This window comes from Diaphorina citri, unplaced genomic scaffold (assembly GCF_000475195.1).
Source record: "Diaphorina citri unplaced genomic scaffold, Diaci psyllid genome assembly version 1.1 scaffold105, whole genome shotgun sequence".
NCBI classification, from domain to species: domain Eukaryota; kingdom Metazoa; phylum Arthropoda; class Insecta; order Hemiptera; family Psyllidae; genus Diaphorina; species Diaphorina citri.
In genome coordinates, this window is record NW_007377542.1 from 320182 (window position 1) to 335826 (window position 15645).

A 15645-nucleotide genomic window follows, 5' to 3' on the forward strand; every position below is an offset into this window, starting at 1 on the left:
AAAAACATTAATCTGGTGTGAACAACCCTCAGAGTAAGAATAACATAGAGGGAGCGTTTGGGTCTTTTTACTTTACATGGTCGAAGGAGAAAAACATTAATCTGGTGTGAACAACCCTCAGAGTAAGAATAACATAGAGGGAGCGTTTGGGTCTTTTTACTTTACATATCAAGGTCGAAGGACAGTTCACGAACAGCTGACTAACCAAAATTTTTTAGTCACCTGACTTTACTCTTCTCTCATTGGTGGAAAATTATGGAAATCTTTGTTTACATTTTGCAGTCCTGGTCTGTATTTTCAATTTCCCCCGATTTCTGAATGGTTTTATGAATTTTTAAAGTCAATATCTTCGGTGCGCTTCAGTAGGACCACCTTCTGATTGAGATTGCGGAAGTGCATGTCCTTGATCATGGAGGCGCGCTTCTGGCATGCCTCGTCACGTGATATCACGCTAAGCGCGCCCTTGTCCGGGATGTAGCGCACGATGGCCGCCGCGATCGCCTTCTGGAAGTCCTTGTGAGCGCCTTCCATTTTAGCGCTGAAATCCAGGGATACATCGAGAGTTATTGTGGGGAGAACTAAATGTAGGTACAATTTTATGAAGACAAACAAACAGGACCCGACACTACTGAAAACATTAATCTGGTGTGAACAACCCTCAGAGTAAGAATAACATAGAGGGAGCGTTTGGGTCTTTTTACATATCAAGGTCGAAGGACAGTTCACGAACAGCTGACTAACCAAAATTTTTTAGTCACCTGACTTTACTCTTCTCTCATTGGTGTGGCGCCAATATTATAATTTTGTCAAAAAGTAAATAATAATAATAATAATAGACTCTTGAGTGGAAGGTAACCACTAGGCGAGGTTAACGCCGGAGGCGTTTTCTACCACTGACGGAATAACTCACTGACCGACTCACTTACCTCGATCTCCATTGTCCAGCAGCGTACCTTCGTCGTCCGTCATGCGAGGATTTCGTGATTATGTTCGCGGATTTGGCAATTTTGTTCGCGGATTTGGCGATTATGTTCGCGGATTTCGCGATTATGCTCGCGGATTTCGCGATTTTGTTCGCGGATTTGGTGATTTTGTTCGCGGATTTCGCGATTATGTTCGCGGATTAGGCGATTTTGTTCGCGGATTTGGCGATTATGTTCGCGGATTTCGCGATTTTGTTCGCGGATTTCGCGATTTTGTTCGCCCCCCACCACGACTGTTGCCACCTCCGCCGTAGCTTTGGCGGGGCGGCAACCGCTCGTCTATGTTCTCGGGCGTCTGATGTCGGGAACCTGCGGAAATGAGAAACGTTATGGGTATTTCAATTTTTAATTGCCGTTCTAATAAAAAAGTTCAAAGAGTTGTGACGTCAGATTTCACGTCAAAATGCGCACAACAAACGAAGCGGAAGTCATGAACTATGACGTCATCGCCTACGGGAGCGTTTGCCGTGACGTCAAAGTTCACGATTTACCGGTATTTGTTAAATCGATTTATCTCGGTATCTAGAAGTCGTAGAAGAAAAAGAAAAATTCCGTTGGTCCTCATTTTTCCTGCTCTAAGCGCGACTGATATAGAAGACTTTGCTTGAAAGAGCAAATCCCTTGGATAAAGTCAATATGGGAAAATCCCCTTTGTATTCTTCAAGAACACAAATAAATGAACCAGGCAAATTGAACAAAAAAAAAAAAAAGTTATTACTCCGACACTTCTTGTTGTGCATCTAACATTTGTGTTGTGAGTGTAGACAGAGACCACTAGGCCAGAGAAAAACAGAACTTGAGATCGGAAGAGCGGAGACCGGACGTGTGTTAAGCTACGCCGAGCAAGGCCAATAAATGGATGGGTGACTTGAACCTTATATTGGGAATAAAGGGAGAACGGGCTCTAGTCTTGATTTTAAATCATTACATGAAAGTAAAATCGAAAAATCAAATCAAGAATAATAATAAACTGAATATTAAACAAATTAGGTAGGTACATAGGTACTGATTTTCTTTAATCACGATCGAATAAACTACGGGCTAAAAAATTCCCGGAGGGACGAACCCAGCTTGTTTGAAATCAGCCAATCAGATTGCTTAATCCGAAAGTTAAACTTCAACGAAGTTTAAATTTCACTTTGTAGTCCCGGACCTTGGTCAGCGAGTGAAAACCCGCACTTACAATTCCTGCACGTCCAGAGGCACTTCGATGTCGAACTTGTGGAACGTCTTGGCGTCGATAGGCGGATTGGTGTTCTTCTGACGCATGCGCTCCGGGGGTACTATCTCCGTGAAGGTGCTCTGGCAGCCCAGGTACTCCACCACGTGGAAGTCGCCCTTGATCATTTTCACGATCACCTGAACGAAAAACAAATAAGAATAATGAGAAGGTCACCTCAGAAAAGATCTCCTTTAGTGAAAAGATCACCTAAGAAAAGATCTACTTAAGTGAAAAGATCCCCTTTAGTGAAAAGAGAAAAGATCTACTTTAGTGAAAAGATCACCTTTAGTGAAAAGATCTCCTTAGGTGTATCACTTAAGGAAATTTTCAAGTTACATGAAAGGTTTGTATCATAAAGGCTTGCAAATTCCAGGCACTCCCTTAGCCAACGGCAAGGCGATAGCACGTGGAATGTAATAGTTCCCGATTGATCACTGAAGTTAAAGAAAGTTGATTGATTGATTGATTGATTGATTGATTGATTGATTGATTGATTGATTGATTGATTGATTGATTGATTGATTGATTGATTGATTGATTGATTGATTGATTGATTGATTGATTGATTGATTGATTGATTGATTGATTGATTGATTGATTGATTGATTGATTGATTGATTGATTGATTGATTGATTGATTGATTGATTGATTGATTGATTGATTGATTGATTGATTGATTGATTGATTGATTGATTGATTGATTGATTGATTGATTGATTGATTGATTGATTAACAAATCAACGGGTAAAACCCATGTAAAGTTGCGCATTGCTGGTGTCTAGACGGGTGACCATCTGGGCATTTGTGTCCTGCTGTTTTTCTTGGCCACGTTTGGGTTGGGTGAGGTTAATGCAAGGCGGGTAGCTTTTTGCTGAATGAAACGTAAAACTCCATCACTAAAAACCTTAGCAAAGTCTGTTCAGCAAATCAGCACAGCAATACAGTGACCTTAAACCTCCACGAAACAAAAACAGATATGATGAAATGAAATCTCACCTTCCACCATCCACAGGATTCCCCTTCGGTGGCCTTAGAATGAGGTTAATGCAAGGCGGGTAGCTTTTTGCTGAATGAAACGTAAAACCCCATCACTAAAAACCTTAGCAAAGTCTGTTCAGCAAATCAGCACAGCAATACAGTGACCTTAAACCTCTACGAAACAAAAACAGATATGATGAAATGAAATCTCACCTTCCACCATCCACAGGATTCCCCTTCGGTGGCCTTAGAGAACACCTCCACCTCCTGATTCTCAACAAAACCGGAGTTGATGGTCTCCCTGGGGGGAAGTCGCACCATGCTGAACTGAAATTTGGACTCGGGTTGCCATCTGAGGAGGGAAAACGGGTTGCTCACATTAAAGCTGTGTCCACACATGGTCAACTCCGTCAATCAATCGTCGATCGATGAGGTGAATCTATGTTGTAAATGCAAAATAACCCACACAAGACAACACACAAGTGACTCTTAAGAGTGGGTAATTTTGCACCAAGAAAAAAAAAAAAAAAAAAAAAAAAAAAAAAAAATATGCCTCGGCTGGGATCGAACTTACGCCCTCCTGTTTACCAGGCGAGCGTCTTGACCACCACGCTACCGAGGCAGCGTAAGAGTCGAAGCTTACCTCTCCGTAAATCTTGAAGGTGCACGTGTGTTCTTCAAGTTCTATATTGGTGATGCCTTCTACTTTCCGTGCTTGAGAAAACGGGTTGCTCACATTAAAGCTGTGTGTGTCCACACATGGTCGACTCCGTCAATCAATCGTCGATCGATGAGGTGAATCTATGTTGTAAATGCAAAATAACCTACACAAGACAACACACAAGTGACTCTTAAGAGTGGGTAATTTTGCACAAAAAAAAAGTCGATCGATGGCGTCGACTGTTTTTTTTTTTTTTTTTTTTTTTTGGAAAAAAAACCCCCCGTGAGCACCTATGGCTAATCCCATCAGGTCCTCTTGTACATGAAACTCGTCCGTATACCTGAGGGGGATGAGAGAGGAAACGAATAGTTTATGCCCAATCTTACCATAGAGCAGAGGTTCTCAAACTGGGGGGCGTGGAGACAAATCAGGGGGGGCGCGAGCTTTTCCTCGCGAGCTTTTCCTTTGTATCCTCGGTTACCAATTGAGGTAAAGGTCTATTTATTTTTGATAAACTCTCTCTTTTAAAATGCAGAGGTAGCTCTAAGATCAGAGGTTGGATTCCAGGTAAGGTGATTATGGCCTTACCTGACTTTGTTTCACTGTCGGTGGAAGCACTGTGCAATATACCTTCCCCTTTTAAAGATTCTCTACCATTGCACATGTTACATGTTTGGCAACAATGCCTATTTTGCTGTCCTCGGTTACAACGTTGACATTCTTGGTCAAGGTTGATGCACAACACCTACCTACCTACTTTATTATTAAAAATAAGTTTCTCAAAGTTTCAAATTCTCGTTTTGTTATTCCATAAAACCCATAGGTAAAAATAATATACCGAGGACTATAGGTACTCTACTCAGTAAAATGTGAGATAAAAATTATCATTCTAATTCCATAGAATAGTTTGGACGGTAGCGAGCCTGCCTTTTTTAAGCGCTAGGTAGTAAGTACCTAAGTACTATGAACTTTCTAAACAGATGAGGTTCGTTCGCGGAATGTCTGGCTTATTCTGTCTTCCTTCTCTCTTCGATTTCCGAGAAATGATAATGTGCCCAAAGGGGGCGCCATGCAAAAAAGTTTGAGAACCACTGCCATAGAGAGTTTTCAGGCCAGCCTCGTAGTTGGCTTGGTTGGTAGCGCGTCTGCCTTGTAAGCGCTAGGTCGCGGGTTGAATTTCCGCCCGGGGCGGATTTTATCCTAAACGGATTTCTTAGGGCCGAATGCACAGTCGTTCCTAAATGATTTAGGTTCCCTTTTTCCTTAAGATTTCCTATTTCCTTAAGGTACCTATCTATTTTCCAATGTTGTTTATTTTCTTTTGCTTCAATACTAATGGCGTCTGTTCGTCATAGGCCACTTTCGATTTTTCACCTATCAAACTGTTCAAAAAAAGTTGTTTTGCTACTAACAACCTAATTTTATGATCAATTAGTTGAGGAAAAATACGAGAAAAATTAAAACAATTTTCTTCTGCTTTTACTAATGGCGTCTGTTTGTCATAGGCCACTTTCGATTTTTCCCCTATCAAACTGTTCAAAAAAAGTTGTTCTGCTACTAACAACTTAATTTTATGATCAATTAATTGAGAAAGAATACGAGAAAAATTAAAATTACATTGTTCACTTGGTCAGATTCACATTGACAGCTCAGAAATAAAAAAAATAACTTCTATATTTTCTTCTCTTCTATTTGGATACTAATCGCGTTCATTTGCCATCGACCAGTTTCGATTGATTTTTAGTTGCTATGGATACGATTTAGTACAGGCGATATTTCCGTTTCCGAAAGGAAAACACCACGCCCTCTACTACAACACTGTTCGCACCCTGAACAAAATCCTGCCTACGGACCCTGTTTCAGACTAGGTAGGTACTTATTGAAACTAACAAACAAGAGTGACTCATCATTCGTCAATCATTTTTTTTCAGTAAACATAGTAGGTATGTAGGAAGTTACTACACGAATAACAAACATACCTATAGTTCATCCAGATCAATGTGACAGCAATGATTTAGTACAGGCGATATTTCCGTTTCCGAAAGGAAAATACCACGCCCCCTACTACAACACTGTTGGCACCCTCAACAAATTCCTGCCTACGGGCCCTGTTTCAGACTAGGTAGGTACTTATTGAAACTAACAAACAAGAGTGACTCATCATTCGTCATTTTTTCAGTAAACATAGTAGGTATGTAGGAAGTTACTACACGAATAACAAACATACCTAAAGTTCATCCAGATCAATGTGACAGCAATGAGTCATCAACCCAAAATGAAGGAACCAATCAGATTGCAGGAAATCCATTTTTTTTCAGTAAACATAGTAGGTATGTAGGAAGTTACTACACGAATAACAAACATACCTATAGTTCATCCAGATCAATGTGACAGCAATGAGTCATCAACCCAAAATGAAGGAACCAATCAGGTTGCAGGAAATCCTTACATTGTTGCAATTGCAATTGAGGTAAAGGTCTATTTTTGATAAACTCTCTCTTTTAAAATGCAGAGGTAGCTCTAAGATCAGAAGTTGGATTCCAGGTAAGGTGATTATGGCCTTACCTGACTTTGTTTCACTGTCGGAGGAAGCACTGTGCAATATACCTTCCCCTTTTGAAGATTCTCTACCATTGCACATGTTACATGTTTGGCAACAATGCCTATTTTGCTGTCACATTGATCTGGACACACTATAGGTACTCTACTCAGTAAAATGTGAGATAAAAATTATCATTCTAATTCCATAGAATAGTTTGGACGGTAGCGAGCCTGCCTTTTTTAAGCGCTAGGTAGTAAGTACCTAAGTACTATGAACTTTCTAAACAGATGAGGTTCGTTCGCGGAATGTCTGGCTTATTCTGTCTTCCTTCTCTCTTCGATTTCCGAGAAGGCTGGCTTTCTCCTATTCTCTTTGATTTCGGGACGTCAAGACCTTCACTGTTATAGGTCCCTCCCTCATCAGTCCTCTTCAAAAAAAGTTAAGAGAGAAAAAAAAAACTTAGAACAAACTCCAAAAACAATGACATATTTTACCTAGGTATGTGTCAATTTGTGATAAAGAATACCCTGAATCATAAGTACACAAATGTATTGTAAGTAGGTGAGTCTATTATATTTGCATAAGCTGAGCTGAGAAGGCTGAGTGATTCACAATGCTAGAAAAATCCCTATGATAACATATGTAGCAGTATTTACCAATAGGTAAAACAGGAAAAAAATCCTATGGTACCCAGAAAAAAGGTGAGGTATCATCAAAGCCGGATTTTGATTTATCCTTAGCTGTTAAAAGGGTTGTGCCCCACAGGCCACAAAACTATTTTTTTAGTCAGCTCCCATGGCGTAGTGGTCACTGCACTCGCCTTGCACGCGGGAGACCCGGGTTCGATTCCCGGCGGGGTCAAGAAATTTGTATCATGCAAATGATTGATCCCGTGACTGGCTGTTGCGGGGCCCACTCAGCCTCGTGAGGAAAATGAGTAGCTATGACATATAAATGCGCATAGCGACCGGTGCCAGCATAGTAGGTAAACATTGGTTGTTAGGATTATTGAGATACTTATTGGGAAAAATCCTACAATGCTGCAGGGAGCACCAAAGTTGTGACATAATAACACAAAGAAAATGCATTTACATTTACATAGTAAATAGAAGCCTACTGATGTATAGGGACTCTTTAGTCCTATTGGAGCAATATTATTAACACTTTACCTCTCACTGGACTGGTTTCATATCACCCCAGTTATACCCCCAGGATAGTTTGACTGGTAGAGGCAGACATAGGGTTAATTCAGTACTCCATACTCCTGATAACTTCTCCATACAATGTTTCACGATGGCTGAAACATAGATAATAATAATAATAATAATAATAATAATAATAAATTATATGAAGAGAAAAAATCATGCAAAACACAAATAAAATTAAAAATTCAAATGTGATGACCTGATGAGAGACGAGAAAAAAAATGTAGTGATGACAAAAAGGAGGATAAAAAACAAAAGTATTTAACAGTAAGGAATGCTTGTATTCTAAACTAATGTTGGCTGAGTAAATAAAGTAAGCAGTGTTGTGAAAAAACTCACACTCGTACTCTAAGCCCAAAAAAGTAGGTGGGTATTAGTTGCATTTTGTTATTTCAATGAAAATAGTTTAATGTTACTGGATTATGGCAAAGTAAAAAGAACATGAGGCTGATCAGGAATTTTCAATTCATGAAATGGATGAGCATGTGAAGTTATATTGGATAGAAAACATCATTTTATGAATCAGTAAAACTGGCTTAGAGGGGTTAAAATAAAATAGGTTATTAGAAGTTCATTTCTTTCCTAACCCTCAACACAAGACACACAGATTATGTGAACAAATTGGTTAAAACATTGAGTCCCAAATCTACAAGCTTATGTTAACGTGATTGTAAACCTCTGGCAATGCTTGGACGCTACACCCAAACGGTGCTCAAGCATTCTCAGAGATAAATAAACACATCAATATGAGAGAGTAGATGAGGGGGTTATTTGATAACAGTATAACCTCTGGCAATGCTTGGACACTACACCCAAACGGTGCTCAAGCATTCTCAGAGATAAATAAACACATCAATATGAGAGAGTAGATGAGGGGGTTATTTGATAACAGTAAGTAAACACTCCACTTACTCATCAGAATTAGAGTAATTGGTTCGAGATGTGGCCATAAATGAAGGAATTGGAGGTATGGCTGAGGGTGGAAGCATACCCTTAGCCAATGATGGAAAAGGTCTGATTTCAGGATAATTCCTTGAATGAAAATAAAAAACAAAAGTTCAGCTAATTACTTTCCTTCCTGTAGGATAAGGAAAGTAAAAAGTGACAAAGAAAAATAAACAAATGAAAAGAAACTGAAAAGTTACAGTGCCTAGATATTGTGTAATGAGCTCCACTCAAAACTTGAAGACTTTACAGTGGGTAGGTTTATAAATGAGTAAGTTTATAAATAAAAAAAAAATAAATAAATAAATAAATAGGTGTATTTGGATCCAGGGTAGTAGTTGTTTGGCTCTACTAAAAGATATTGTGTCAATAGTACAAGGTGAGAATCATTGATGAAAACAGCTACACTAAGTAATACATAAAAACAAAACAGTGAGATAGATAAAAACTCTAGATAAAATAATTTTTCACTTACTCATTTTCAAATACAACTGACACCTCTTACAAAAGTTCAGCTAATTACTTTCCTTCCTGTAGGATAAGGAAAGTAAAAGGTGACAAAGAAAATTAAACAAATGAAAAGAAACTGAAAAGTTACATTGCCTAGATATTGTGTAATGAGCTCCACTCAAAACTTGAAGACTTTACAGTGGGTACCTCTAAGTAAGTTTATAAATAAAATAATAAATAGGTGTATTTGGATCCAGGGTAGCAATTGTTTGGCTCTACTAAGTAAAAGATATTGTGTCAATAGTACAAGGTGAGAATCATTGATGAAAACAGCTACACTAAGAAATAAGTACATAAAAACAAAACAGTGAGATAGATAAAAACTCTAGATAAAATAATTTTTCACTTACTCATTTTCAAATACAACTGACACCTCTTCATCTGAGACATCAGTCACAAAGGCCTGAAAACAAAAGAGAGGTGTATTTAGAAGATGGGATTAATATGTAGCTATTGCTAGGTATTTCAAACAAATAATTGAATATTGAAACAAAAAGTACTCAAACAGTAAAATAAAAATAAAAAAAAGTAAGTAAAAAAACATTGATGACAAAGTTTCCACAAGATTATGAAGACTTTAGAAGATGGGATTAATATGTAGCTATTGCTACTTAGGTATTTCAAACAAATAATTGAATATTAAAACAAAAAGTACTCAAACAGTAAAATAAAAATAAAAAAAAGTAAGTAAAAAAACATTGATGACAAAGTTTCCACAAGATTATGAAGATGAAGGGCTGTCAGACCCAACTTGAATGTTTTTATCCAAGATAACTTTCTGAGGGTAATAAGTAGGGGGCGGATTATATGCATAAAAAAATGGCCCAAATATGTATGCAATATGCACCAAAAAATGACCAATAGGTATATGCAAGAATATGCTAGAAAACTGCCAAAATATGCAAAAACATGCACTCATCTAGGTCCTCATGTATGTGTCACAGAGGGTCACACAGCATTTTCTAACCTCTAACTGATGTTCCCTTCATCTGTCTTTTAATGAGGAAAGTATTGTAAAGAAAAATACCAATCCATTTTTTTTCTTTTTCTTATCTTTGTGGGTACTGACATATTTGGATTAAAAAAGAAAAGAAAGAAATTGCTTGCTAAAGGGTTGAATATCTTGTGTTAATCTAACTTAGAAGGCCCAAGTCTAATGCTCAAGACATTCCAAGCTATTACAAGGGTCTGGGAAACAATAAGCAGTGTTTTGAATATTGCAAGAAAATTCTACATAGGTTTGGTATTTTTAAAGGATCATTCGACCATATAGGGCTCATTTAGGGGCGACCATATAGGGCACCAAAAATAGCAGTGTTTTGAATATTGCAAGAAAATTCTACATAGGTTTGGTATTTTTAAAGGATCATTCGACCATATAGGGCTCATTTCTCAAGAGATAGTAGTGTTGAACATTACAAGCATCTGTAGCATGTTTTACAGACTTTTGTTACAACTTTCCCATAGTAAATAAGTGTAAGCTATCCCTTTCAGGCGTCTACTCAGTAAAATGTGAGATAAAAATTATCATTCTAATTCCATAGAATAGTTTGGACTGTTTGGACGGTAGCGCGCCTGCCTTTGTAAGCGCTAGGTACCTAGGTAGTACTTAAGTACTATGAACTTTCTAAACAGATGAGGTTCGTTCGCGGAATGTCTGGCTTATTCTGTCTTCCTTCTCTCTTCGATTTCCGAGAAGGCTGGCTTTCTCCTATTCTCTTTGATTTCGGGACGTTAAGACCTTCACTGTTATAGGTCCCTCATCAGTCCTCTTCAAAAAAAAGTTAAGAGAGAAAAAAAACTTAGAACAAACTCCAAACACAATGACATATTTTACCTAGGTATGTGTCAATTTGTGATAAAGAATACCCTGAATCATAAGTACACAAATGTATTGTAAGTAGGTGAACTCTTCAAAAAAAGTTAAGAGAGAAAAAAAAACTTAGAACAAACTCCAAACACAATGACATATTTTACCTAGGTATGTGTCAATTTGTGATAAAGAATAGGTACCCTGAATCATAAGTACACAAATGTATTGTAGGTGAGTCTATTATATTTGCATAAGCTGAGCTGAGAAGGCTGAGTGATTCACAATGCTAGAAAAATCCCTATGATAACATATGTAGCAGTATTTACCAATAGGTAAAACAGGAAAAAGTCCTATGGTACCCAGAAAAAAGGTGAGGTATCATCAAAGCCGGATTTTGATTTATCCTTAGCTGTTAAAAGGGTTGTGCCCCACAGGCCACAAAACTATTTTTTTAGTCAGCTCCCATGGCGTAGTGGTCTATTAGGTTCGCGGATTTGGCGATTATGTTCGCGGATTTCGTTCGCGGATTTCGCGATTATGTTCGCGGATTTGGCAATTTTGTTCGCGGATTTGGCAATTTTGTTCGCGGATTTGGCGGAGGGACGAACCCAGCTTGTTTGAAATCAGCCAATCAGATTGCTTAATCCGAAAGTTAAACTTCAACGAAGTTTAAATTTCACTTTGTAGTCCCGGACCTTGGTCAGCGAGTGAAAACCCGCACTTACAATTCCTGCACGTCCAGAGGCACTTCGATGTCGAACTTGTGGAACGTCTTGGCGTCGATAGGCGGATTGGTGTTCTTTCCATTTTTTGAAATCAGCCAATCAGATTGCTTAATCCCAAAGTTAAACTTCAACGAAGTTTAATTTCACTTTGTAGCCCCGGACCTTGGTCAGCGAGTGAAAACCCCGCACTTACAATTCCTGCACATCCAGAGGCACTTCGATGTCGAACTTGTGGAACGTCTTGGCGTCGATAGGCGGATTGGTGTTCTTCTGACGCATGCGCTCCGGGGGTACTATCTCCGTGAAGGTGCTCTGGCAGCCCAGGTACTCCACCACGTGGAAGTCGCCCTTGATCATTTTCACGATCACCTGAACGAAAAACAAATAAGAATAATGAGGACACCTCAGAAAAGATCTCCTTTAGTGAAAAATCTACTTAAGTGAAAAGAGAAAAGATCTACTTTAGTGAAAAGATCACCTTTAGTGAAAAGATCTCCTTAGGTGTATCACTTAAGGAAATTTTCAAGTTACATGAAAGGTTTGTCTCATAAAGGCTTGCAAATTCCAAGGTCACCTCAGAAAAGATCTCCTTTAGTGAAAAGATCACCTAAGAAAAGATCTACTTAAGTGAAAAGATCCCCTTTAGTGAAAAGAGAAAAGATCTACTTTAGTGAAAAGATCTCCTTAGGTGTATCACTTAAGGAAATTTTCAAGTTACATGAAAGGTTTGTATCATAAAGGCTTGCAAATTCCAGGCACTCCCTTAGCCAACGGCAAGGCGATAGCACGTGGAATGTAATAGTTCCCGATTGATCACTGAAGTTAAAGAAAGTTGATTGATTGATTGATTGATTGATTGATTGATTGATTGATTAACAAATCAACGGGTAAAACCCATGTAAAGTTGCGCATTGCTGGTGTCTAGACGGATGACCATCTGGGCATTTGTGTCCTGCTGTTTTTCTTGGCCACGTTTGGGTTGGGTGAGGTTAATGCAAGGCAGATAGCTTTTTACTGAATGAAACGTAAAACCCCATCACTAAAAACCTTAGCAAAGTCTGTTCAGCAAATCAGCACCAGCAATACAGTGCCCTTAAACCTCCACGAAACAAAAACAGATATGATGAAATGAAATCTCACCTTCCACCATCCACAGGATTCCCCTTCGGTGGCCTTAGATTAACTTCAATGTTTTTATCCAAGATAATTTTCTGAGGGTAATAAGTAGGGGCTGATTATATGCATAAAAAAATGGCCCAAATATGTATGCAATATGCACCAAAAAATGGCCAATATATGCAAGAATTTGCTAGAAAACTGCCAAAATATGCAAAAACATGCATTCATCTGGGTCCTCATGTATGTGTCACAGAGGGTCACACAGCATTTTCTAACCTCTAACTGATGTTCCCTTCATCTGTCTTTTGATGAGGAAAGTATTGTAAAGAAAAATACCAATCCATTTTTTTCTTTTTCTTATCTTTGTGGGTAAGTACTGACATATTTGGATTAAAAAAGAAAAGAAAGAAATTGCTTGCTAAAGGGTTGAATATCTTGTGTTAATCTAACTTAGAAGGCCCAAGTCTAATGCTCAAGACATTCCAAGCTAATACAAGGGTCTGGGAAACAATAAGCCCAAAAATAGCAGTGTTTTGAATATTGCAAGAAAATTCTACATAGGTTTGGTATTTTTAAAGGATCATTCGACCATATAGGGCTCATTTCTCAAGAGATAGTAGTGTTGAACATTACAGGCATCTGTAGCATGTTTTACAGACTTTTGTTACAACTTTCCCATAGTAAATGAGTGTAAGCTATCCCTTTCAGGCCTAGACAAATAAAGTTGTTTCATAACATAAATAAGAAGCCCCCTTTATCAAAATTTACGACAGCTTAAGCTATTACAAGGGTCTGGGAAACAATAAGCCCAAAAATAGCAGTGTTTTGAATATTGCAAGAAAATTCTACATAGGTCTGGTATTTTTAAAGGATCATTCGACCATATAGGGCTCATTTCTCAAGAGATAGTAGTGTTGAACATTACAAGCATCTGTAGCATGTTTTTACAAGGGTCTGGGAAACAATAAGCAGTGTTTTGAATATTGCAAGAAAATTCTACATAGGTTTGGTATTTTTAAAGGATCATTCGACCATATAGGGCTCATTTCTCAAGAGATAGTAGTGTTGAACATTACAAGCATCTGTAGCATGTTTTACAGACTTTTGTTACAACTTTCCCATAGTAAATAAGTGTAAGCTATCCCTTTCAGGCCTAGACAAATAAAGTTGTTTCATAACATAAATAAGAAGCCCCCTTTATCAAAATTTACGACAGCTAGTGAGTTGACATGGGCCTATTTTCCCATTTGTATGGAAAGCCGCAAGCAGCCCCTTGTGTACTAAAATAAACTCCACAGACCAATATCTGCATGATTTTCTATCAACATAACCTTTAAAGGAAAAGTTTTCATATTACAGGCCCTCTGATTTGAGCATTTGGGAATGGGTGATGTGCATCTAAACATAGTCATTTCAGTGCAATATGCAATTTGATATGCAATGAACAAGATACTGGGAAGAATGCACATGGTTTGGAGTAGAATGAAAGATTTACGCCCATACAGGAACAGGCCATGGCGTCTTTGTTCAAAATGTCTCTCAGCAAGATGTAAATTTCATGCATGAAACAATAGGGATTTTGAGCCGGTTTGGGTGAAAATTGTACATTGGAACGTGCAGAATCAAGCAAGATGTAAATTTCATGCATGAAACAATAGGGATTTTGAGCCGGTTTGGGTGAAAATTGTACATTGGAACGTGCAGAATCATGTGAAAAGATCAGTTGAAAGCTAGAAGAGTACTTTACTTGGTAATTACCTTATAATAAGCGCCGTTTTCGCCGCAAACTTCGACTTCAAGCTCGTCCATTTTGCTCAGAAAACGAAAAATGATTTTTTTTTTATGATTTTGCTCGGGGCAACGAGCACAAAAACTTTTTGTTTGAAGATTTTGAAATGCGTTAAAAATGAGATCAAAAAAGTAAACAAACGACGATCGGCTACACACGGCAACACTGTAAAAAAAGGAATTTAGCTAAAAAATTGAAAATAATCGAGATTCCAGGTAAATAAAAACCTATTTTTCATTTTTTATTTTTTTCCCCGTTCATCTTTTCCTCTTCTCTTATCTTATCAGCTTTTACCTATCTCTTGTTTGACACTTTGACAGTCATCTCTACTTTTTTGTCAATCTGATTAGTCTTTATCGTAGGTAGTTTTAAAAAAAATAATTGTGACCCAGAAAACTTTTCTACAGGGTATGAGTAATACAAGACTTTGGCGATGACTTCTCCCGCTAGTACCAGCAGTGATTCAGAAGAATTCTATGATGCAGAGGACAACACACCCAATAGATCATGATTTTGCTCGGTGCAACGAGCACAAAAACTTTTTGTTTGAAGATTTTGAAATGCGTTAAAAATGAGATCAAAAAAGTAAATAAACGACGATCGGCTACACACGGCAACACTGTAAAAAAATCTGGTGTGAACATCACACGACTTTCTATTACATTTGCAGAATACGTAGGTATTCGAACCCGAAACTTCTCAACTGTAAGTCGGACAGTTCTAAAAGTTTCACCATTCGATTCGGCGTGAAAAATCACATGGGATCAACTATTCACATGCTTACTTGTTAATGGTTCACAAATAAAAGGGAAATTTGTTGACACAGAGGGGAGTATCGAACCCGCAATTTCTCAACTGTAAGTCAGAGAGTCCTAAAAGTAGCACCATTCGATTCCGCGTGAAAAATCACATGGGATCAACTATTCACATGCTTACTTGTTAATGGTTCACAAATAAAAGGGAAATTTGTTGACACAGAGGGGAGTATCGAACCCGCAATTTCTCAACTGTAAGTCAGAGAGTCCTAAAAGTAGCACCATTCGATTCCGCGTGAAAAATCACATGCGATTGACTATTCACTTGCTTATTTGGTAACGGTTCAAGAATAAAAGGGAAATTTGTTGACACAGGGAAGTATCGAACCCGCAACTT

General features: G+C 38.2%; 1 protein-coding gene across 1 annotated transcript in view; it reads right to left on the minus strand.

Annotated features, from left to right (window-relative positions):
• The window catches only part of LOC103524570 (fragile X mental retardation syndrome-related protein 1), a 22807-nt gene extending 8232 nt beyond the window's left edge, over positions 1–14575 (minus strand). Inside the window, exons 1-5 of the mRNA XM_026819941.1 lie at positions 14463–14575; positions 9398–9450; positions 3398–3536; positions 2167–2342; positions 337–538 (exon numbers count right to left, since the gene is read on the minus strand). Of these exons, the coding sequence (XP_026675742.1) occupies positions 337–538; positions 2167–2342; positions 3398–3536; positions 9398–9450; positions 14463–14513 (621 nt within the window). The 5' untranslated portion in view covers positions 14514–14575. The remainder of the gene's footprint in view (positions 1–336; positions 539–2166; positions 2343–3397; positions 3537–9397; positions 9451–14462) is intronic.
• Positions 14576–15645: the final 1070 nt, after the last annotated feature.